At 44.7% G+C, this 25,449-nt stretch overlaps 1 protein-coding gene across 1 annotated transcript in view; it reads left to right on the top strand.

The window, feature by feature from the left end:
- Positions 1-25,449, top strand: part of LOC126095410 (semaphorin-2A-like) — a 532,909-nt gene that overhangs the window by 282,010 nt on the left and 225,450 nt on the right. Inside the window, exon 3 of the mRNA XM_049910208.1 lies at positions 10,787-10,838. Coding sequence (XP_049766165.1) covers positions 10,787-10,838 — 52 coding nt within the window. The remainder of the gene's footprint in view (positions 1-10,786; positions 10,839-25,449) is intronic.

Below are 25,449 nucleotides of genomic sequence, written 5' to 3'. Positions count from 1 at the left end.
TAATTTCTTGTATCTCACATGGGCTATATCTTATTGCCATTCCATACTAATACTGGAGTTCATTAATCTTTTTCTCTGTAAGTCTCTCTTTACCACTTCGAGATTATTGTCTTTACAATTCAGTACTTACAAAGCATTAGATCCTGGGGGAATTACGCCACTTCTGTTTACATAGCGCATGAAATCTCTTAATATGAACATGAATTCAAGGAATAAATAGGAAAAATCAGAGCTTTCTAAACTGAATAATTACAGAGATAGCTAAGCAAGTCAATGTAGAACAAATGGAGATCTTATTACGTTCCTATCAGCAAGCCGGCCAAAAGTGGCCGAGCGGTTCTAGGCGCTACAGTCTGGAACTGCGCGACCGCTACGGTCGCAGGTTCGAATCTTGCCTCGGGCATGGATGTGTGTGATGTCCTTAGGTTAGTTAGGTTTAAGTAGTTCTAAGTTCTAGGGGACTGATAACCTCAGAAGGTAAGTCCCATAGTGCTGAGAGCCATTTGTACCAACATATCAGCAACTTTGAACTGATAAAAAGTACACTTGCTTGGAATTATTTCACAAGTGATACATCAAATTGTTCAGGTGATATCAAATATTATTAAGATACAATAACTGCAAAAGTCACGTTTAGAGCAGTTTCACCATTTCACCATTCTTACTCCCCTTAAGACTCACCTAATAATGGCTTATCGATACTTAGCTTCCGTAGGTCCAAGCGTCCAGTTTCGGTCCATCACCAATGAAGTTAATGGGCAAACGTCTGCTTTATTAGTGCAATTCGGCGGTCTCAAGCACCAGCAGATCTTCCTAGTTCCTAGTACATTGTGGAAGCAAGCGACAGGGCATTATAGCACATACAGTGTATGTTAACTTATAATACATCATATTATAGCATCATGGTACCGGATAAAAAGTTACAATTCTTTAAAATTATTGAGGTCAGAATGGTAAATTATTGCAGAAACATGCTAATTTCCTTTAGAGTGACGCTCTAACACTATCAACTGGTTAAACGACGTCTTTCAACAACTAAAGATCAAGCAAAGACGTAAAAAGGCAAACAACAGCAACAGAGTTGAAAACTAAGTAAATTTTCCTAAGGATGCAATGCTGTAATTAGACCTGATGTCCAGTAATACACGAATAACATCGCATAAATCGTTGAGTCTTGTACAGTAGGAAACAAGGAAGAAGATGTTGTTTGGTGGCTGGAGTCCTCTTTCTACATCTCAAATGCACGCTTGGATTAACACAGTTCTTTATTTGCATGAATAGATAGCTGCTACTTAACTCTAATAGAGTCCACGTGTTGTGGCACAAGCTCATTCGTAATAGTCTTCTTGCTGACTGAGCCGTGGTAAAAATTGCTGTTTTGAAGAGCGCGCCGCAGCGAGTAGTGTGAAGCATTCGCCCTCCCTTTCTGGCGGTGGCGAAGCTGTGGCAATCGCAGCTTTGGTGTCTCTCCCTGGTGGGAAAGGGGAAAGGTTGCCTGTTGACGTGCACGTAAGGGGCGCTATGAGCTCGCCAGGGGGTCAGTCTGGGTCAGTCTCTCCTCCCCAGCTTGCTAGTCTGTCTCTCGTCCGCATTTGTTAGGCAGTTAGTGTCTGTCTGTCGTTCGGAGTGCTAGTATGTCGTTCGGATCAACCTTTAAAGCCGGCAAAATGAGTCTTTCCACTCCGCCAGTAATAGCGAGTGGTAGCCCGGTCGGGGCTTAGTTCATGCTTCTGAGTCTGCGCGTTAGGCCGCCAGTCTGCTCGAGTTTGCTCAAGCGATGGTTTTTGGCGGTTGGATCGATCGGTTGGTCAGTCGCGCACTGAGACACAAGATGACTTGTCTGTCGGTGCATGTGAGGTCGCCACGTGAGTCCAGTGGGCCGCGCCGTATAGCGAGGGGTAGTGGCTTCGCGGTCGACACGAGAGCAACAGGAGTCAACCCACGACATCAGTCTGGCCATTGTGAGCTGCGACGCCGTGCGACGGGAGATCAACGCGCCTTCCTGCGTCCGTTGAAGCGGCTGGCAGCGGACGGTTCGGGAGAGCGTTTTGGGGGGTGCTGCGCCAGATCTTCTCGAGAAATCGCAGTTTATTAGAAGTTAAGTGATTGGTGATATGTTGATTCATTTACTCGTTAAATTCTACTTGTTTTCTTGGTGAGATCACCAGCCGTTTTGCTTTGGGGTCGTTCCAACGTTCTTCTCCATTTGCCCACCCGTGGGAAAGCGGTTGTTTATAAATTGGATTGTCCGTTTTTCCCTTGTGGAGTAGGGGCGGGTTAGAGCAACCTGCGGTTCTGGTTGTTCAGTAATCTCCCTATCAAACTACCATACGTTAGTAGCTGCCTCTGATATGTTTGTCGGATTTTATGTGTTAACGAATTTATTGCTTGGAGCGTAACGGCCTAATATCTGAAATATGTTTTGATCTTTGGAAACTTTGATATTATTGCCTATGATCTTGAGAGGCGGTATCTGTGTACTGTAGAGCATCTTAACTATTGTTTAGCCAAACTTGTAGAATTTTATATAAGATTGCATTTCATGGGCTTTTATTTAAATGATCATTTTAGTATATAAAGTTGCTACCCTTTCACCGTAAGACTTTTCTTAGTAGTTAAAATCAAGTTGCACCTTCGGTGGCAAGGTTAATATTTTAATTGTTAGTGTTTTTTACCTTTTCCATCCCTCCTACGGCGGGGTGCATAGCTTGTGTGCCCGTGTAAATCGTTAAAACTCTTAGTTTATACACTCCTGGAAATGGAAAAAAGAACACATTGACACCGGTGTGTCAGACCCACCATACTTGCTCCGGACACTGCGAGAGGGCTGTACAAGCAATGATCACACGCACGGCACAGCGGACACACCAGGAACCGCGGTGTTGGCCGTCGAATGGCGCTAGCTGCGCAGCATTTGTGCACCGCCACCGTCAGTGTCAGCCAGTTTGCCGTGGCATACGGAGCTCCATCGCAGTCTTTAACACTGGTAGCATGCCGCGACAGCGTGGACGTGAACCGTATGTGCAGTTGACGGACTTTGAGCGAGGGCGTATAGTGGGCATGCGGGAGGCCGGGTGGACGTACCGCCGAATTGCTCAACACGTGGGGCGTGAGGTCTCCACAGTACATCGATGTTGTCGCCAGTGGTCGGCGGAAGGTGCACGTGCCCGTCGACCTGGGACCGGACCGCAGCGACGCACGGATGCACGCCAAGACCGTAGGATCCTACGCAGTGCCGTAGGGGACCGCACCGCCACTTCCCAGCAAATTAGGGACACTGTTGCTCCTGGGGTATCGGCGAGGACCATTCGCAACCGTCTCCATGAAGCTGGGCTACGGTCCCGCACACCGTTAGGCCGTCATCCGCTCACGCCCCAACATCGTGCAGCCCGCCTCCAGTGGTGTCGCGACAGGCGTGAATGGAGGGACGAATAGAGACGTGTCGTCTTCAGCGATGAGAGTCGCTTCTGCCTTGGTGCCAATGATGGTCGTATGCGTGTTTGGCGCCGTGCAGGTGAGCGCCACAATCAGGACTGCATACGACCGAGGCACACAGGGCCAACACCTGGCATCATGGTGTGGGGAGCGATCTCCTACACTGGCCGTACACCACTGGTGATCGTCGAGGGGACACTGAATAGTGCACGGTACATCCAAACCGTCATCGAACCCATCGTTCTACCATTCCTAGACCGGCACGGGAACTTGCTGTTCCAACAGGACAATGCACGTCCGCATGTATCCCGTGCCACCCAACGTGCTCTAGAAGGTGTAAGTCAACTACCCTGGCCAGCAAGATCTCCGGATCTGTCCCCCATTGAGCATGTTTGGGACTGGATGAAGCGTCGTCTCACGCGGTCTGCACGTCCAGCACGAACGCTGGTCCAACTGAGGCGCCAGGTGGAAATGGCATGGCAAGCCGTTCCACAGGACTACATGCAGCATCTCTACGATCGTCTCCATGGGAGAATAGCAGCCTGCATTGCTGCGAAAGGTGGATATACACTGTACTAGTGCCGACATTGTGCATGCTCTGTTGTCTGTGTCTATGTGCCTGTGGTTCTGTCAGTGTGATCATGTGATGTATCTGACCCCAGGAATGTGTCAATAGAGTTTCCCCTTCCTGGGACAATGAATTCACGGTGTTCGTATTTCAATTTCCAGGAGTGTAGTTATCTGGTGTGTTGCAGATTTGCACCAGTGTAGTCTTTCAGAGGCTGTTGTGAGCGGTCGTAACTATGGCCGCGTCAAAAGGGAGCGGCAAGGTTCTCTGCCCGAAAGCTCATACAGTCGAAACTTGTTTCTTTCTGTCTCTGAATAAATTGTAACTTTGATATTTAGAGGGTGCTTTCTGATTATAATTTTAAATCTGTTTCTTTTAAAAAATGCTTTTAGGCACTATTAAAGTGAATAAAATTCCCATTTGTTAAAAGGAATTTGGCTATGATTTCATCAGTTACTCCGTGGCAACTACTTCCATACTTACATAGTGTGATTAAATTGCTACACCACGAAGATGACTTGCTATAGACGCGAAATTTAACCGACAGGAAGAAGATGATGTGATATAAAAATGATTAGCTTTTCAGAGCATTCACACAAGGTTGGCGCCGGTGGCGACACCTAGAACGTGCTGACATGAGGAAAGTTTCCAACCGATTTCTCATACGCACACAGCAGTTGACCAGCGTTGCCTGGTGAAACGTCGTTGTGATGCCTCATGTAAGGCGGATAAATGCGTACCATCACGTTTCCGACTTTGATATAGGTCGGATTGTAGCGTATCGCGATTGCTGTTTATCGTATCGCGACATTGCTGCTCGCGTTAGTCGAGATCCAATGACTGCTAGCAGAATATGGAATCGGTGGGTTCAGGAGGGTAATACGGAGAAGGAGTTGTTGGTAGCACTTGTGCCGCCCCACGAATTCCTTCATCATTCTAACACACACACACACACACACACACACACACACACACTACCCACCCACCCACCCACACGCACACACACACACACACACACACACACACACACAGAAACTAATTATCATTTATCTTTCATCATTTCAAAAATAAAAGTGTTCCAATAAAAGTCTTTCATTCTACAGTTCATTTAGGTGCTGAAGTTGGTGATAATGTGGGGCAGCGGGGGTGGGCAACAGTCGGCAGAGGGGGAGGGGAGGGATAGCGGGAGTACTAGCTAATGTCTAATTCCACTCAGGGGAATAGTCTAAAAAAGAAAGGGAACCACTGCTCTAGAGAAATGTTTACATAAGAAATCTTTGACTCTGCAGCTCTGTCATTTTTCCGCAACATTCTTTCTTCCAGGTTTATCACTCGAGCGATGTATGCAGCAGAACTTCTCTGATGTTTGGAATGTAGGAGAGAGATGCTGAGTAAGTAATGCTGTGAGAATAGGTGGTGAATCGGATCTGGATAGCTCAGCCGGTAAATCTGTCACACGCAGTATGCAATGTTCTGGGTTCTCCGGCACACAGTTCTAATCCACCAGGAAGTTTCAAAACAGTGCATAGATGCATGCTTTAAATAGTCTAACCTTCATTTTCCTCGGTGATATCTAAGTATACATCAGACGACATTTGTTTTAGCTACTAGTTTGCTAGCTAGTAGTTTGTACAGCAGCGCAAGGCGGCTTTAGAATTCAGATACATTTTTCCGTACAAACTTTATTGACACGACGAAAAAGTAATGATGTAAAACGAATACTTTGCGATAGTTGTGCAGACAATATGCTGAGACGTCCATGTGTGCATCTGAGATCTTCATTCGTTTCTGTGTCGACTGCGGCGGCGTATTCATACCGTGAATCCTTCTTCTCTTTATCGAATGATTTTCGACAAAGGCGGGTATTCAGAGAAGGGGTCAAACTACAGTTTTAGATTATGATCGATCACAGTCGGTCGGCCGCGGTGGTCTAGCGGTTCTCGGCTCTCAGTCCGGAGCCGCACGACTGCTACGGTCGCAGGTTCGAATCCTGCCTCGGGCATGGATGTGTTTGATGTCCTTAGGTTAGTTAGGTTTAAGTAGTTCTAAGTTCTAGGGGACTGATGACCACAGATGTTAAGTCCCATAGTGCTCAGAGCCATTTGAACCATTTGAACCATTTTGATCACAGTCTTATTGTAATGTAGTCTTGGAAAGATGTATTTTATTTCACCGTGTTGTAGGCCCTCACGGATGACAACGGTCAGCCATTCTGAATCAGACGCATTACTGCACAGACAGTGATTCCCTGTAGTGAGACCCTGTAGCTCGCTTTACAGGTTTCTTATTTTCATCGGAACGGCAGATGTGATACCAAATATTCAATGAAGGACGACGCTATTTTTCATGAATTTAAATAGTTTCAGAGATCTTCTAACTTCAACGGAGACAACGCTAAAGACAGTATACACTGAAGAGCCAAAAAACTGGTACACCTGCCTGATATTGTGTAGGGCCCCCGGGAGCACGCACAAGTACCGCAACACGACGTGGCATGGAGTCAACTAATGTCTGAAGTAGTGCTGGAGAGCTGACACCATGAAACCTTAACAGTACGACGGAATGGAGATCTCTTCTAAACAGCACGTTGCAAAGCATCTCAGGCATGCTCAATGATGTTGATGTCTGGTAAGTCAGGTGGCCAGCGTAAGCACTTAAACTCAGAAGGGTGTTCCTGGTGGCACTCTGTAGCATTTCTCGACTTGTGGAAAGTCGCATTGTCCTTCTAGAATGGCCCAAGTCCGTCGGAATGCACAATGGACACGAAAGGATACAAGTGATCAGACAGAAAAAATGGCTCTGGGCACTATGGGACTTAACATCTATGGTCATCAGTCCCCTAGAACTTAGAACTACTTAAACCTAATTAACCTAAGGACAGCACACAACACCCAGCCATCACGAGGCAGAGAAAATCCCTGACCCCGCCGGGAATCGAACCCGGGAACCCGGGCGTGGGAAGCGAGAACGCTACCGCACGACCACGAGATGCGGGCAGAGGATCAGACAGAATGCTTACGTACATCTGACCTGTCAAAGTCGTATCTAGACGTATCAGGGGTCCCACATTACTCCAACTTCACATGCCCCACACCATTATAGAGCCTCCATCAGTTTGAATATTCCCCTGCTGACATGCAGGGTCCATTGAAATTGGGAAATTTGTGGTAAGGTCTTATGGGACCAAATTGCTGAGGTCATCGGTCCCTAAGCTTACACACTATTTAATCTAACTTAATCATACGCTACACACCCATGCCCGAGGGAGGACTCGAACCTCCGACGGAGGGATACGCGCGGACAGTGACAACACGCCTTAGGCCGTGTCCTACGTGAGCGACAGAAGCACGTTACCGCGTGCGACAGCTTCAGGCGACAAAACACAACCGCATGTGTAGTTACGGAAGTGTCTACGTGAGCGACATCTGTGTCGCTGCCTGTCTCCCGATGCAACTGGCGACGTTTGAATTCAAACGTGTTTGAATCTTGTCACTGCAGCACGCGGGACACAGAGCGACAACCACGTGTCTTCTTGCAAAGCAGTGGAGTGGACGCGATGGGAGCTATGAATTACTTAACACCCGATTTTAAGAAAACTATTCTGTGAAAAAAATTGATTCTTCGGCAACCTATAGCTTGATATCCTTAACTGATAAAGGTCAGAGTTTATTTCCATTATTCGTCATAGTTATTGTGCTGCACGAAATTGAGTACATGGCTGCACCAAATTTTTAAGAATTTGAAGAAGTAAAATCACGTTGTGTAGACTTTCCGTATAGTTCATTTAAGGCCATAATTACTGCTTATGAAATGTAACCAATATATCTAAATTGTATTTAAAGTTGAGACCGGGATGAAATCTTGAGATATTGGTTGTTATATCCGCGGACGGGTCGCTCGCTGCACCTCCGAACCTTTCCTGCGCTTCGGGAATCAAGTGGTCGTAAAAATGGTCGTATCTCATAAAATGTTCAAAGTATCGAAACGACGAATTTTGGGAATGACAGCACGTAGAAAGGACTATTTTACCATATGATTAACACTCGATACGTTTTTGTAAACGCGTGAGCACAGCGAAACAAAGACACCCTATAACTTATACCATGAGATTTTGTCCAAATTTTCATAGCCAAACAAAGGGAAAGAAACAGGTAAACGGGGTATCAAAGTGACCAGCATGAGGTCTAGTTAGGCATAAAAATATTTAACTGCTTGAAAGTAATCAGTCTAATGAACTACAGCTTAATTAATAAGCTGCGGAAAAATTCAAATATTTCACGAAAAGCTGCTGTAAATGAAGTGTCAAAATCTTAATCTTTTCAGGACCTAGCTATTCTGCACATAAAAAGATACATTAGTGCGGTATTTAAACGTAAAAAACGAGGAGTCAGTAAGATCATGCTTTCTGAATAAAACTAGAAATTCAAAAATGAAAGAAATCAGTCGAATATTTTATGAAATAATAATTTGTGTAAAAGAATTAAGTAGATCAGAGAAACGTTCTACGTGCCTTTGAATGATGCTCGAAATCATGAATAGAAATTCAGGTGCACCAAACATTTCTATAATATTTTTTATTTTATACTTTTAGACAAACCATTACACAAAACATTTGACTTTCTTTAAAATTTTTGGAAGCTTAACTTTTACAGACTATTTAGAGTAATTGAAACGCTTGGCCTTAACACTGACTGCTGATGAATTACGTTAGCAACATCAAATATCTGTAAAATTTCATGGTTCATTGTAATTTATTGGGAATTAAATGTGTGTGATATGCTGGGATAGGTGTGAAGATCAAGTTCTTTAACAAGACCTTAAAAATATACTTAGCGATGCAGTGTAAACAGTATACATAAAACATAGTATACAGAATAGTAACTGAGTCAGTGAAAATATAATAACAGCGCGGGATCGAACCCGGAACTATTTCCTACCACGTAATTATGAACCACTTGCACTACCGCAACACCACAGATTGCAATCGACCGGGGCTATCAATCTGTGTGGTTATAATTGTAGTAAGCGTAGTTAGTCATGAAATAGTCATTCCTCCGCATTTATTGGCTGTTAAAAGTTCTTGATCATGTAAAAAAAACCATTCGTATTTAATTTATTGATCAGATAGTTGAATGGTCCTCTGCTCATTCACTTGTATTCGAAGAATTTGTCTAGTGACCTTCGTAGTTGACGATATTTATGAAATTCTCAATGGAGATTCCTCCCTTTGTAAATTTCATGCACAGCATTCCTTTTCACTCTATTTTCTTAAGTAAACCCATTTCTGTAGCCTTACTCTCAAGTTATAGTATTCCACAGGTTAAGGACGCAGTTTTTTAGAAACAGCTCTTTGGCTCTAAGCAGCCATCTTGTAGCGCGACATGGTCACTTGCACGGAGTACACACAAGGTTGTCTCCCGTTGCTGTTGCTTGTCGCTGGAGTGTCACATATCCAGAAGTCGCTCACTGTTTCTCACTTCTGTCACTCACGTTGGACACGTCCTTTGACCGCATGGCCACCCTGCGCGGCAGAGTCCATGGATTTATGAGATTGTCTCCATCCCCTTAAACGTCCTTCCACTCGATACAGTTTGAAACGAGACTAGGTCAGCTAGGCAACATGTTTCCCATCATCAACCGTCCAGTTACGGCGTTGACGGTCCCAGGCGAGGCGCAAAGCTTTGTGTCGTGCAGTCATCAAGGATAGACGACGGGGCCTTCGGCTCCGAAAGCCCATATCGATGATGTTTCGTTGAATGGTTCGCACGCTGATACTTGTCCATGGCCCAGCACTGAAATCTGCAGAATTCGCGGAATGGTTGCATTTCAGTCACGTTGAACGATTCTCTTGAGTCATCGTTGGTCCCGTTCTTGCAGGATCTTTTTCCGGCCGCTGCGAGGTCGGAGATTCGATGTTTCACCGAATTCCTGATATTCACGGTACTCGTGAAATTGTCGTACAGGAAAACCCCACTTCATCGCTACCTCGTAGATGCTGTGTACAATGGCTCGTGCGCCGACTATAACACCACATTCAGACTCACTTAGATCTTGATAACCTGCCATTACAGCAGCAGTAACCGACAACTGCGCCGAACACTTTTGTCATATACAGGCACTGCCGACCACAGTGCAATATTCCGCCTGTTTAAAAGATGTTCAAAGGTGTGTGAAATCTTATGGGACGCAACTGCTAAGGTCATCAGTCCCGAAGCTTTCACACTACTTAACCTAAATTATCCTAAGGACAAACACACACACACACCCATGCCCGAGGGAGGACTCGAACCTCCGCCGGGCCCAGCCGCACAGTCCATGACTGCAGCGCCCTAGATCGCTCGGCTAATCCCGCGCGGCCCGCCTGTTTACACATCTCTGTATTTAAGTACGCGTGCCTATACCAGTCTCTTCGTCGCTTCAGTGTATTGCAATGACAGCCTATTACTGAAATATTGAGATCCTGTGTTCACACATGTTAAGAATGTATGGCATATTCAAAAATAGCATTTACGTAGTTGAAACCGTGCAATATATGCTTGTACATGATGAGCACAGTACACCTTCCCATAAATGATCATCTCTATAGTTCGCATTAAGAAACGAATTGGAGGAACAGAGGCTAAAAGAAAATAGTACAAACGAATTGTATGGTACATCGTACGTTCAGCTGTGCATTATAAACAAAGATGAAAATATTAGTTTCTTCCGTTCAGCTGACACCAAGCATCATCTATCAATTGATTACCTATTTTGTAATAAACACATATTTCTTTCTATTTTCAGGGATCGCATTTTCAAGCTGAGTCTGAGGAATATTAGCCAGTCGCACTGTGAGGTAAGTATTGTATTGTTTTGCTCTTACTATGAGTGCATGCTATTAGCTTTTTGTGTATTCCTATTAGTCCTGTCAACAGAGAGAAGGCAAAACATATTTCTCTTGTTTAAATGCGGTTTGTTTTAGATACACGTAAAATTTAGAAAGAAACTGAAAATTAAGGTCGCTAGATCTACTGGAAAAGAAACTGGTGCTAGAGAACGCCAACTGTATCTTTTTCCCAGTACGGTGATTCCATGGAGACGCAGTCGTTTAGCGGATATTGAGTGTGGATGTGAAAAATCGCTGCCTAACATTTAGAATGTTACCCTCTTATGACATTGTCGTAAACTCCGATTGTCTCGGCCATAGGTATAGCGTGACTTCAAGCAGATTTTTCTGATAATTTTCAAGTCCGCTTTATTGAGTGGTGAAACATGGGACCCACTTAAACAAACTTCTACAAATTGGAGTGCGCAGATATAAGCTGAGTCATGAGGTACCTCCTAGTATTGTGTCGGATTTCCTGCTACTCGGTGTGGTGCTGCAGCTCGACGTGCTGCGGACTCCACAAGTCGTTGGAAACCCCTTGCAGAAATACTGAGCCATGGTGCCGCTATAGCTGTCCGTCATTGCAACAGTGTTGCCGGTAGAGGATTTTGTGCACGAACAGATCTGTTGAGTACATCCCATAAATATTCGATGAGATTCATGTTGGACGAACTGGGTGGTCAAGCCATTCGCTCCAACTACACTACTGGCCATTAAAATTGCTACACCAAGAAGAAATACAGATGATCAACGGGTATTTATTGGACAAATATATTATACTAGAACTGACATGTGATTACATTTTCACGCTATTTGGGTGCATAGATCCTGAGAAATCAGCACCCAGAACAACCACCTCAGGCCGTAATAACGGCCTTGATACGCCTGGTCATTGAGTCAGACAAAGCTTGGATGGCGTGTACAGCTACAGCTGCCTATGCAGCTTCAACACGATAGCACAGTTCATCAAGAATAATGACCGACATATTGTGAAGAGCCAGTTGCTCGGCCACCATTGACCAGACGTTTTCAGTTGGTGAGAGATCTGGAGAATGTGCTGGCCAGGGCAGCAGTCGAACATTTTCTGTATCCAGAAAGGCCCGTACAGGACCTGCAACATGCGGTCGTGCATTATCCTGCCGAAATGTAGGGTTTCGCAGTGATCGAATGAAGGGTAGAGCCACGGGTCGTAACACATGTGAAATGTAACGTCCACTGTTCAAAGTGCCGTCAGTGCGAACAAGAGGTGACGCAGACATGTAACCAATGGCACCCCATACCATCACGCTAGGTGATACGCCAATATGGAAATGACGAATACACGCTTCCAATGTGCGTTCACCGCGATGTCGCCAAATACGGATGCGACCATCATGATGCTGTAAACGGAACCTGGATTCATCCGAAAAAATGACGTTTTGCCATTCGCGCACACAGGTTCGTCGTTGAGTACACCATCGCTGGCGCTCCTGTCTGTGATGCAGCGTCAAGGGTAACCGCAGCCATTATCTCCGAGCTGACAGTCCTTGCTCCTGCAAATGTCGTCGAACTGTTGGTGCAGATGGTTGGTGTCTTGCAGACGTCCCCACCTGTTGACTCAGGGATCGAGACGTGGCTGCACCATGCGTTACAGCCATGCGGATAAGATGCCTGTCATCTCGACTGCTAGTGATACGAGGCCGTTGGGATACAACACGGCATTCCGTATTACCCTCCTGAACCCACCGATTCCATATTCTGCTACCAGTCATTGGATCTCGACCAACTCGAGCAGCAATGTCGCGATATGATAAACCGCAATCGCGATAGGCTACAATCCGACCTTTATCAAAGTCGAAAACGTGATGGTACGCATTTCTCCTCCTTACACGAGGCATCACAACAACGTTTCACCAGGCAACGTCGGTCAACTGCTGTTTGTGTATGAGAAATCGGTTGGAAGCTTTCCTCATGTCAGCATGTTGTAGGTGTCGCCACCGGCGCCAATGTTGTGTGAATGATCTGAAAAGCTAATCATTTGCATATCACAGCATGTTCTTTCTGATGATTAAAATTCTCGTCTGTAGCACGTCATTTTCGTGGTGTAGCAATTTTAATGACCAGTAGTGTATTCAGAATGTCCTTCAAATTACTCGCTAAGCATTATGTCCTGGAGACATGGAGCTTTGTCATCCATAAATATTCCATTGGTGTTTGGGAACGTGAAGTCAATGGTCTACTCAGCTGGACCAGAGGATCCAGTCCATATCACGCAAACACAGCCAACACCATTACGGAGCGGCCGCCAGCTTCCAGAGTGCCCCGTTGACAACTTGGTTCCACAGTTTCGTGAAGTCCGCTCCCCACTTGAACCCTACCATAAGCGCTTGCCAACTGACTATGCCAAGATTTCCCAGCCGTTTAGCGTCCAACCAATACTGTCACGGGCCCAGGAGAGGCGCTGCAGGAGATGCCTTGCTGTTAGCAATGGCATTCCCGTCGGCCGTCTCCTACCATAGCCCATTAACGCCAAATTTCGCCCCACTATCCTAACGGATACGTTCGTCGTATGGCTCACTTTGATTTCTGTGCTTATTTCGCACAGTGTTGATTTCTGTTAGCACTGACAACTCTACGCAAACGCCGCTGCTTTCGGTCGTTAAGCGAAGGCCGTCGGCCGCTGCGTTGTCCGTGGTGAGAGCTAATACCTGAAATTTGGTACTCTTGGCACACTATTGGTATTTTGGAACTCAGAACACAGAATTAACTAACGATTGCCGAAGATGGGATGTCCCATGCTTCTGCCCCAAACTACCATTCCAATGTTCAAAGTCTGTTAATTCTCGTCGTGCCGCCATAATCACGTCCAAAATTGTTTCATATGAATCACCTGAGTACAAGTGACAGCTCCGGCAATGCACTGCCCTTTTATACCCACAGGCCATGTTTCAGTATCATACAGTGCTGTGCGTACATTCTCAGAAATTTCTTCCTGAAATTAACTGAAACTAATACTGCACAACAATACGCCAAATGCAATAACAATGGACAATTATACATTTGAGAGAGTTGAACATTTCAAGTATCTGGGCTCGACAGTTACACATATAAACGATACCTCCTATGAAATTAAGCAGAGATTAATACTAGCCAACAGAGCCTATTTTGCCGTAGCAAGACTTCTATCCTAAAGGCTCCTGACTCGTACCACGAAATTAACTATGAATAAATCACTTATACGACCAGTACTTACATATGCCTCTGAAGCCTGGACATTAACAACTAAAGATATTGAAATACTGGATGCCTTTGAAATAAAGGTACTTAGACGAATTATCAGCCCAATCTGTGAAAGAGGAAGATGGAGGACGATATACAACCATGAGCTGTATATCATTTACAAAGACCAACCAATCAGATGGATAGTGAAATCATCCAGACTGAGGTGGGTGGGACATGTGGCTCGCATGTATGATGCAGAAGTACCAAAAAGAATATTACGAGGAAAGCCAGGAGGGCAGAGAGGACGTGGTCGACCAAGAACCAGATGGGCAGATGAAGTAATCGAAGATCTTAGGAAGATGGGCCGAAAGAAATGGAAGAAAACTGTGGAAGAGGCCAAGGCTCATCATGAGCTGTAGAGCCGCGAAAGAAGAAGAATACTTCACAGTTTACTGTTTGTCTAATTTTTGAAACCTTATTGCGTTGATCTGGAAACAGTAATTTGCAGTCTGTTCCCTGCCTTTAATAATTATAAATTTGAGCATGAGGATAACTATCTGCAAAACACTGTACCAGCAGCTTACGCTTCAACGATCAAGATTATGTGAGGTTAACTTTCGTCTGTTAAGTTCACGTGCATTTGTGGATACATCTTCGGAAGTATACAGAAATAAGTCAATGATCACTGCTGCCTGAGGATATCAAAGAACTGTTCATCATGGCCCTGAAATTGTAATATCATCCGTGGAATGGAAGATGTGCTCTGTTTTGCGTAGTACCTGTGTAAAATATCACTTTGCTGGAATTTGACCGGAAAAGAATCGCTCTTCTGTGTACTAATCTGGAAGAAAATGGCTATTAAATAAGTGACACTGAGTTCAGTGAGTGCATAAAGATTTAAGGTAGTGAACACGTGATGTGCAATGTCTGTTCACAAGTATCATGCTCAGCAAGCTTTCAACCATGAAGCGAAAGCACAAAAGTTGTGGGTTGACAAAATCAAAAACCTGTTTCTACCCAAATTTGTGTTATAGCTCAGAACACACGCAGTTAAAGATTTTCCGTTACATTCGAATGAATACTCCATGCCTCTTCTATACATTGTTGCTAACAATCACATAGACACAAGTATGAAACAGAAAACTGTACTGATGCATTAAACAATTTTGAAAAGACATCATCCCTACATTACGTGAATTTAGAAAGGTAAAGACTGTTGTAACTGCTTCCTGAACGCATGCAGAATAATTGTGGTTGGTTGGTTGGTTGTATTGGGGAAGGAGACCAGACAGCGTGGTCATCGGTCTCATCGGATTAGGGAAGGATGGGGAAGGAAGTCGGCCGTGCCCTTTCAGAGGAACCATCCCGGCATTTGCCTGGAGTGATTTAGGGAAATCACGGAAAACCTAAATCAGGATGGCCGGACGCGGGATTGAACCGTCGTCCTCCCGAATGCGAGTCCAGTGTCTAACCACTGCGCCACCTCGCTCGGTGGGATAGTTGTGAAATGAAATATCAACGTAGACGAAGTTTCGCTAACCATGAATTTCTCCTCCACGTAACAGCTCGCGAAATGGATAATGTGCGTTAAGTACGTCGCGCAAATGTTAGCGAATGCAGCAAATGAAAAATCTGTGGTACCCTTGCGAGGTGCCGGGGCTAGCAGTGTATTTAACACAAAATTCTTCAGAAATCTTCATATATAAATGATGCTCTAACCCCCCCCCCCTATTCTAACTCCTACTTTTGCTGTTGCACGTGGATTAAAAAGAAACGTGAACTGAATGTAATCGGCCCTGCAAGTGGAATAGAAAAGAGTTTGGCACCTGCAATAATTTAATTTGATAAATAAGTTAAATAAAGGAAAGTTTCATTAACGTAGTGAGAAATGAAAGGGTTGCTCTACCGATTAACAGAATCAAAGTTCTGTCCAAAATAACAACATGATTTATTATGACTAAAATCAAAATAATAAACAAAACACATGAAGCATTTACAATACATCAAATTGGCTCAAATTGGATACTTAAATAAATGCTGTAGGTGAAGTTGTCCCTAAACTAGATTGTGACATTTATGACGAAGTGGTATGTGGAGCCAATTCCTTGCAACTCAAATCTTAAGAGAAACACACAGCCAACCCAACATTAATTGCTGCTACAGTAGTGAGAACTCAGACAATGAACACCCAAGACAGAACAAAGTTAGAAAAAGACGAACAGGTGCGCTCTGCTGAGCTCTGATTACCACCTAGGAAAATCCCTATCTGCCGGTGCTGCAGACATACATTACCAAACTGTCTTCTTAACTGCAAGAAGACGATCTGGCGTATCGGAGGCGATGGCTAGTTGCTTCGACGTCCCGTCGTGGTGATGATAATGTTGCGAGTATAGCCCGAAACAAATTATTCTGGTCTGGTGGTTCCAGACTAAAGACTTCCTAGCAATACAAATGCGCCTTTGAGGGAGACGAAGAAGGCTCGCCACACAATCACTGACGGTACAGTGATTGATTTTAAAAAGCGAAGTCACACAGTAACTCCGATACAGTCAACTTTAGCCAAAACTGCTCAAGACAGACAACATAGGCCGCTTCTACGCAGAACGCTCAATTGCTAACTGTACTCGGAAAGTTACGTTGAAGTCGAAACTTCAGCAACTTCGTCAAACAGTTACAATTAAATAAAAGTATATTAGACAGCCAACGGAAGGCAGGCTGTCCAGAGCAGCGAGAGCTCAGTCTTGTAACCTACTCCGACCGAAAGGCGAGAGCCGACTCTCTCAAGAGCACCCTTACAAACCGAACACAGAACATTCCCGCCCCCACGACAGTGGCCGTGGTTAAATGTTCCAATCAGCAACTCGAAAACCGGCGGAAAATTCCACTCTATTGCCGAAGCACTACTATTCCACCAATGGAGATTCTTGGCGCCAATTTCTGCGCCGATTTTGCTACGTCATGGAGCTATGCCCTGAGCAACCCAATCACAGTTACGATTTTGCAGAAAACACGGGAATTTGCCCGCCAAGACTGCCTGGGAACACAAGTCATTCCCACGCCTCGCTGGTAGCCCGCCAGGAACGGTTTTCACTAAGTTTCTGCGAAGTAACGGAATCTCTAGCCCAGCCCCTGCGGGCGTGTCGCCGCCGCTTTTATGACAATGTCAGCTTCTGGAAAGCATCCACTCGACTCCCTCACGCCCGTCGGCTTACCCCTTTCAAGCTCAGCGGAACTCGCCTGTCACCGGACCACCCGGGTGACGAGAGATGCTGCGTGGGAAGTCCGCGTGTGAAGGAATAGCAAATTTTCACCGCATGCAATTAGAGAGGAAAATCGAATTACTCAGAGTAAGATAGAAATATGAGAGGGGGCTCATGCCACCTTTCACCCTACTTGTTACCTCATACCATATATACGGACATGGAAGGCAGCATCCCTTAAATAAGTCTCCACAGTATGATCGCCAACGGCACATCATAACAAACTTGGTTGCCAGGCAACAAAGGCATTCATTCCACCCGTGTGTTAAGGTACAGCCGGCCGGAGTGGCCGAGCGGTTAAAGGCGCTACAGTCTGGAACCGCACGACCGCTACGGTCGCAGGTTCGAATCCTGCCTCGGGCATGGATGTGTGTGATGTTCTTAGGTTAGTTAGGTTTAAGTAGTTCTAAGTTCTAGGGGACTTATGACCACAGCAGTTGAGTCCCATAGTGCTCAGAGCCATTTGAACCATTTTTTTGTTAAGGTACAGAACTCACTGAGGCAAAGTTAATAAAAAGTACAGTCACTTCTCGTCGTCCACACAGCTTCCACAGCCATCTTTCAGCATCTGAGTCTTTTCAAGCCGTTCATACATCCTACCTGGCCTGGTAAAAACGCTGAACGCGAACAACAAAAGTTAGATTGATAGCCGATCACGTCCTCTGGGTGCTTCATGTCTTTTTCAAGCAGTGTACTTTACAGCCTCGAATCACAAAAAAAGTACCATGACCGTTTTCGACTTCTAAAGAAGCCATCATCAGGTGATCTGCTTATAAAGAAAGGTAGTTAAGAAATAGGAAATTAAAAATCAAACTAACCAAACGTCTACACACAACACTACGTACCGAACTACTAACTCGTTAACTGAAGAGGTCAGGAAAGCCGCTCACAATGTGAACGTGTCAGCGCTCGGGTTGATTTCAATGGACACTACAGTGAACCACATAATAGTTTCAGGTTGTTACCGCTTAATGCACAAATACATGATAAAAGTGTTTACCATGTAAAATTTAATCTAATACAAAGCATACTCAGAGCGTAAAAAAATGGTTCAAATGGTTCTGAGCACTATGGGGCTTAACATCTGAGGTCATCAGTCCCCTAGACATAGAACTACTTAAACCTAACTAGCCTGAGGACATCACACACATCCATGCCCGAAGCAGGATTCGGACCTGCGACCGTAGCAGCCTCGTGGTTCCAGACTGAAGCGCCTAGAACCGCTCGACCACCGCGGCCGGCTACTCAGAGTGTAAGACAGTAATAAACGCACGTATGTAATGGTGTTGGCAAGCTAGACTTGCACTTTCTCGTGGTGTGTATTTGCCATGTAACATAGTTCGATGGAATTTGGATGATACACACAACGAACTGCAACAGTGTAGTGCAGGAAGTAATTGAAAAATACGGAATGAGGCGAACAGAAATGATACATTTATTCAGAGACAATAATTACATTAATGATGGTCCTTTGGGCATTAGAAATAGCGGGATATGCTCTCTTAAGAGGGTGTTTTATCACCATGGACGATAATGCATGCTCTGAAACGTACTTCCATAGTGGCAACAAAGTTGGTGAGGTGTTGTTGTGGGAGGGCGTCCCATAACTGCTGGATGGTCGTGGGTGTGTGTGGACGTGCTGGAGTTCGTCTCCCCAATGCATCCCACCTGCAGTCAAGATAACGGGCAGGACAGTCCTTTCGCCGAATATCTCTTTGTTTCAAACTCCTCCACCTGCGCTGTTCGGTACTGCCTAGCGTTGTCATTGATAAAAAGTAAGTCTGGAGCAAATACAACCTTGAAAGGACCCACATGGTGAAGGAGTGCGGTGTCACAATTACGTTGACCAGTGGGTGTATCGTGTTTGTAGGTCAGTACGTCGTCTCCCAACACCATAACACCTGGACCACCAAGGGGATCAAGTGTGACAGTGCTGTTGGGCGTATTATGTACCCTGATATGGCAAGAGATGGGAACGCATGATTCACACGGGAACACTGTCGATCGTGATCGTTTTGATGGCCCAGGTGCTGTGATGTCGGCAGACTTACGCGTTGCATGGGCGTACTGACCTCCAAATCTTTGAAAACAATACACATACCGGGTGTCAACGTTATTGTGACCCTGTGTTTTTGTGGCGTCTTTTCAGATGTGCTTTCGGCCTTGGCTTCATTTTTATGGATGATATTGCGCGACCACATTGAATTGCGTAGGTGATAGAGCTCCAAAAAAGAGGGGCTATTCCGGGATGTGACCGACAACCATCTACGAGCTGTCAATCGCGCTGGTGGAGGAATTGAATGCCCTACCATAAAATCTCATTACCATACTTTTAGCCAGCATGGGAGCACGTTTCTCAGTATGCACTGCCGTCCTTGGTGACTACAAACGCTATTAAGAGCCATGTCCCACCTTTTGTAAAGTCTAGTTGCCTTCCGTACTGTGGTGTACTGCAATTTAATGTAGCAGTTCGTTCTGTGCAGGGTCCAACTTTCATCCTGTTAAGTTACTTCACAGTGAGACATCATGCGAAAATTAATTTCGTCCTTAAGTTTTGCACAGCAGTGTACATTAGAATCAGGACGAATGACGCCAATCTGCAGAAGCGATCCGCGAGTTCAAACTGGTAGTTGGCGGTCCTCTGTAAACACTCACTGGCCTGAATGGAACAACTGACAGATCAAGCTACTCCAACTTTAATAGTCTGCAATAAGCTTTATGTTAACGGTTATTCCTGTTGTGGCCTCTAAGTAAATTCTCAAATTCAGCAATAATGTGAGTGTGTGAAATCTTATGGGACTTAACTGCTAAGGTCATCAGTCCCTAAGTTTACACACTACTTAACCGAAATTATCCTAAGGACGAACACACACACCCATGCCCGAGGGAGGACTCGAACCTCCGCCGGGACCAGTCACACAGTCCATGACTGCAGCGTCGTAGACCGCTCGGCTAATCCCGAGCGGCATTCAGCAATAGACAGTCAACGTAATTTCAGGGAATTCACTGATCACTGTTACTCATTTGCGATTAAACCCAAGCTTGACAAACTGCCTATTGGCTTCTATATCGGGTTCTTGGGCCGACGTTCATATAATGATTTTACTGACGCTTCGTCATTACGAGTGGCTAGAATTGTCAAAGCTTCACCCTCCATTGCCGGTGGTGAACTGGAGCCGAGCTCGCGGCCGCAGACTATTACGTACCTGGCGCGCCGACGTCCGAGGGCTTCTCCTCGGTGATTTCCGGTGCGGTTCTCCTCTTGCTACCTGCGACGGTCGTTCGACGCAGTACGGGTAGTCAGGATCCGTTTGCCTTAAGGCTTTCCTCTTTCTTGTTGAAACTGTTCGCGTGTTTTTGTATTTCTACAGCTTCTCTGAACAAGCGCGTGTGATAGTGCTTCTCTACAGCCAGAATTTCCGTGTCGACGAATTTTATTACGTGGTCGATCTCACTCAGTGCGTGCTCTGCTACGGCCGATTTTTCCACCTGCCCCAACCTGCAATGTCGCTTATGCTCTTTGGTCCTGGTGTTCATTGATCGTCCAGTCATTCAGACATAAACTTTTCCGCATGTGCATGGTATACGGTATATTCCCGACATTGCAAGTGGGTCCCTTTTCTCCTTCGCCGATCTAATACACTCTTTGATCTTCCTTGTCGGTTAGAAAATCGTCTTTACGCCATGTTTGCGCAATAGACGGCCGATTCCGTCCGCCACTCTGGGAATGTATGGCAGAAAGGCCGTACCCGACATTTCTTTTTCTGATTCTTTACTTCGCCGTGTTTGGCTGTGTTACACTTCTAGTATAACTTGTGGAGTACCAATTGCTCCTCAGAACACTTTCCAGGTGTTGCATTTCGCGTCTGAGGTGCTGCGGCTCACATATTCGTCCTGCTCGCGTTACGAGCGTATTAATCATGCCTCTTTTCTGGCTCGGGTAGTGGTTTGATAGTTTGTGCAGGTATCGGTCCGCGTGTGTTGGTTTTTCGATACACGCTGTGTCCTAGGTTTTCACTATCACTTGTGGCCAGCACATCTAGAAATGGCGGTTTTTTGTCCTTTTCTACTTCCATGGTAAATTTTATGTTGGCATGGAGGCTGTGCAAGTGTCTTAGGAAGTCACCGAGCTGTTCTTCACTATGGCTCTACACAACGAGAGTATCATCAACGTACCTGTACCACACCTTAGGTTTGCAAGTCGCCAAGTCCAATGCCTGTGCTTCGAATTGTTCCATGAAGAAGTTGGCCACCTCAAGTTTACAGAAAAGACTATCAAAAGGATCAGTATGTTATTACCGACAGATTTGTGCCAGTGTCAAAGTTAGCGAACTTATATGATGCCAGAAGTAAATTATTACTCGATTTTCAAACTTCCTCTTCCTCAATGAGGTCACTAGCAACATATTGGCATAATGAAGGCATAGACATTGTGTTAACGTAGACCCAACTGATTAATAGTGGAAACGTAGATAAAAGAAGCTGCAAGGAATACGAAGACTGTACTTCACAGACAAATTCTAAAAGACCACATTTTCACTTATTTCGTGTATTGCCCGTCTTTTTTGAAGGGGAGGTGAAAGACGAAAGCATGTTTTCCAAATGCAATTCTTGGAGGAGAGGTGAAACACTAGCATTTGTAATGCTGCCTCTGAGTAAGAGAAATACCTCTGCATAATCTAAAGTTCTCTACAGGGCTCGCTGAAAATGTGTGTTTTCTCGTTTCCGCACTATGTTATATTTTACTATTCCTAAATACCACCAAAAATATAGGTCTCTCCTGCCTCGCTCTGCATATCCCATTCCACTACATATTTACAAGTATCTGTTTCACTCGGGCCTTACCATTGTGTACAACTGAATAGTTACCACAATTGACGATTTTGTTGGAACAGAGTGCGAATCGCGTTTGTGGAAATTCAAACAAATTTGATTAAAAGTGTAACAGCAAAAGCCAAAACCGATTTATCGTCGGATGTGGTTTTTAATCGTGCAGAGCATCCGCATCAATTTCAACCGCAGGAACGCTAAACCGGTTGTTTACTTGCTCCGCCATATCACCGCCAAAACAGCGCAGTGGCATTTAATTATTTCCATCTTTTTTTTTTTTTTTTTTAACACTGACTTCTCAGAACTGCAGAGCAGGGCTTTTATGTAGATTCGAGTTCGTTATTTTGAGCATAAACTCGACCTACCTAATTCCACCACTTGGTTAATTAATTAAAAAAACTGTCGTGGCAATAACAGATTAAAAATAGAGTGTTTCTGTCAGGCAAGCAGCGCTTAATATGGCGGACAGCAGTGCTCAGCGTGCAAAGAGTAATTTTGGCACAGTTATTGCGGAAAGATTAAAAAACTGGCGCAACGCCACGGCTGTTTTCATTTAGTGCCACTCGCAATTGCAGCAGAGATTGCAATAAAAGCACTGCTTTTAAACTACATCACCGTCCTCTATGCAGGACTAAAACAATATTTGATACTTTCGTACAATCACGAAGATCACAGCTGTTATGCAAAGTTTCATTTTCCGTCAATAATTTTACCAACTGGAATTTTATTCCGAACATGTGATGACTCTGCTTAAGAAAGAGTATTTTCAGTATGTCTTTTTTTGCTATCTTCTGGGAGACATGGTCCGTCTGTGCGTCTAAATAAAAGGCGTTGTTGCCATGCACGTTTGGCTTCGTTTTATTTGAGAAGCATCCTCAGTGGGGTTTTTCTGAGATCTTATTATCACATATGTGTCGCCCTAGAGTTTTACCTTGATGTCCTGTGTACACCAGTATAACCAATGTTCGATGTTTGCGAGGGCATTTCACAAAAACACTTCACACAATAATATTAATAATTCAGAAACAATGAAGAACCACCAGATAATATGAAAATTCAATATTGTAAGTGCTGATAAAACAAACAAATATCAAGACAAATTGAGGCTTAAGGTTTATCGATCAGTCAAATATGGGGTCCGTTTTTCGCAATCGGCTTATAGCCAAATGGAATGCCAACGTAGTCATGTCTGAGCTGGACGATTCCATTTTTTGTGATTTCTTGTCAGAAAGGCTACAGTTTGTAATCACCGATGGGAACTGATCCAGTGAAACGGAAAGTGTATCAACTGCAAGCAAGCATTATAAGCCCTCTGCTGGTGTTAATCTATACAATATAAGGCGCAAAAGAAACTTTTACAGGCATGCGTAATCAAATACAGAGATATACAGGGTGGTCCATTGATCGAGACCGGGCCAAATATCTCACCAAATAAGCGTCAAACGGAAAAAAACTACAAAGAACGAAACTTGTCTAGCTTGAAGGAGGAAACCAGATGGCGCTATGGTTAGCCCGCTAGATGGCGGTGCCAAAGGTTAAACGGACATCAACTGCGTTTTTTTTTTTTAATAGGAACCCCCATTTTTCTTACATATTCGTGTAGTACGTAAAGAAATATGAATGTTTTAGTTGGACCACTTTTTTCGCTTTGTGATAGATGGCGCTGCAATAGTCACAAACATATGGCTCACAATTTTAGACGAACAGTTGGTAACAGGTAGGTTTTTTTAAATTAAAATACAGAACGTAGTTACGTTTGAACATTTTATTTCGGTTGTTCCAATGTGATACATGTACCTTTGTGAACTTATCATTTCTGAGAACGCATGCTGTTACAGCGTGATTACCTTTAAATACCACATTAATGCAATAAATGCTCAAAATGATGTCCGTCAACCTCAATGCATTTGGCAATACGTGTAACGATTCCTCTCAACAGCGAGAAATTCGCCTTCCGTAATGTTCCCACATGCATCGACAATGCGCTGGTGCATGTTATCAGGCGTCGTCGGTGGATCACGATGGCAAACAGCCTTCAACTTTCTCCACAGAAAAAATTCCGGGGACGTCAGATCCGGTGAAAGTGCGGGCCATGGTATGGTGGTTCGACGACCAATCCACCTGTCATGAAATATGCTATTCAGTACCGCTTCAACCGCACTCGAGCTATGTGCCGGACATCCATCATGTTGGAAGTACATCGCCATTCTGTCAGGCAATGAAGCATCTTGTAGTAACATCGGTAGAGCATTACGTAGGAATTCAGCATACATTGCACCATTTAGAATGCCATCGATAAAGTGGGGGCCAATTATCCTTCCTCCCATAATGCCGCACCATACATTAAGCCGCCAAGGTCGGTGATGTTCCACTTGTCGGAGCCATCATGGATTTTCCGTTGCCCAATAGAGCATATTATGCCGGTTTACGTTACCGCTGTTGGTGAATGACGCTTCGTCGCTAAATAGAACGTGTGCAAAAAATCTGTCATCGTCCCGTAATTTCTCTTGTGTCCAGTGGCAGAACTGTACACGACGTTCAAAGTCGTCGCCATGCAATTCCTGGTGCATAGAAATATGGTACGGGTGCAATCGATGTTGATGTAGCATTCTCAACACCGACGTTTTTGAGATTCCCGATTGTCGTGCAGATTGTCTGCTGCCCATGTGCGGATTAGCCGCGACTGCAGCTAATACATCTACGTGGGCATCATCATTTGTTACAGGCCGTGGTTGACGTTTCACATGTGGCTGAACACTTCCTGTTTCCTTAAATAACATAACTATCCGGCGAATGGTCCGGACACTTGGATGATGTCGTCCAGGATACCGAGCAGCATACATAGCACACGCCCGTTGGGCATTTTGATCACAATAGCCATACATCAACACGATATCGACGTTTTGCGGAATTGGTAAACGGTCCATTTTACCACGAGTAACGTATCGCGAAGCAAATACCGTCCGCACTGGCGGAATGTTACGTGATACCACGTACTTATACTTTGTGACTATCACGGTATCATCTATCACAAAGCGAAAAAAGTGGTCCGACTAAAACATTCATATTTCTTTACGCACTACACGAATATGCAATAAAAATGGGGGTTCCTATATTAAAAAACGCAGTTGATATCCGTTTGACCTATGGCAGCGCCATCTGGTTTCCCCCTTCAAGCTAGACGAGTTTAGTTGTTTGTAGTATCTTCGTTTGATGCTTATTTCGTGAGATATTTGGCCCGGTCAGTATCAATGGACCACCCTGTATAAACAGGCAGAATACGGCGCTCC

This window comes from Schistocerca cancellata, chromosome 8 (genome assembly GCF_023864275.1).
Source record: "Schistocerca cancellata isolate TAMUIC-IGC-003103 chromosome 8, iqSchCanc2.1, whole genome shotgun sequence".
Lineage (NCBI taxonomy): Eukaryota > Metazoa > Arthropoda > Insecta > Orthoptera > Acrididae > Schistocerca > Schistocerca cancellata.
This window is presented reverse-complemented; position numbering and strand designations above follow the sequence as displayed.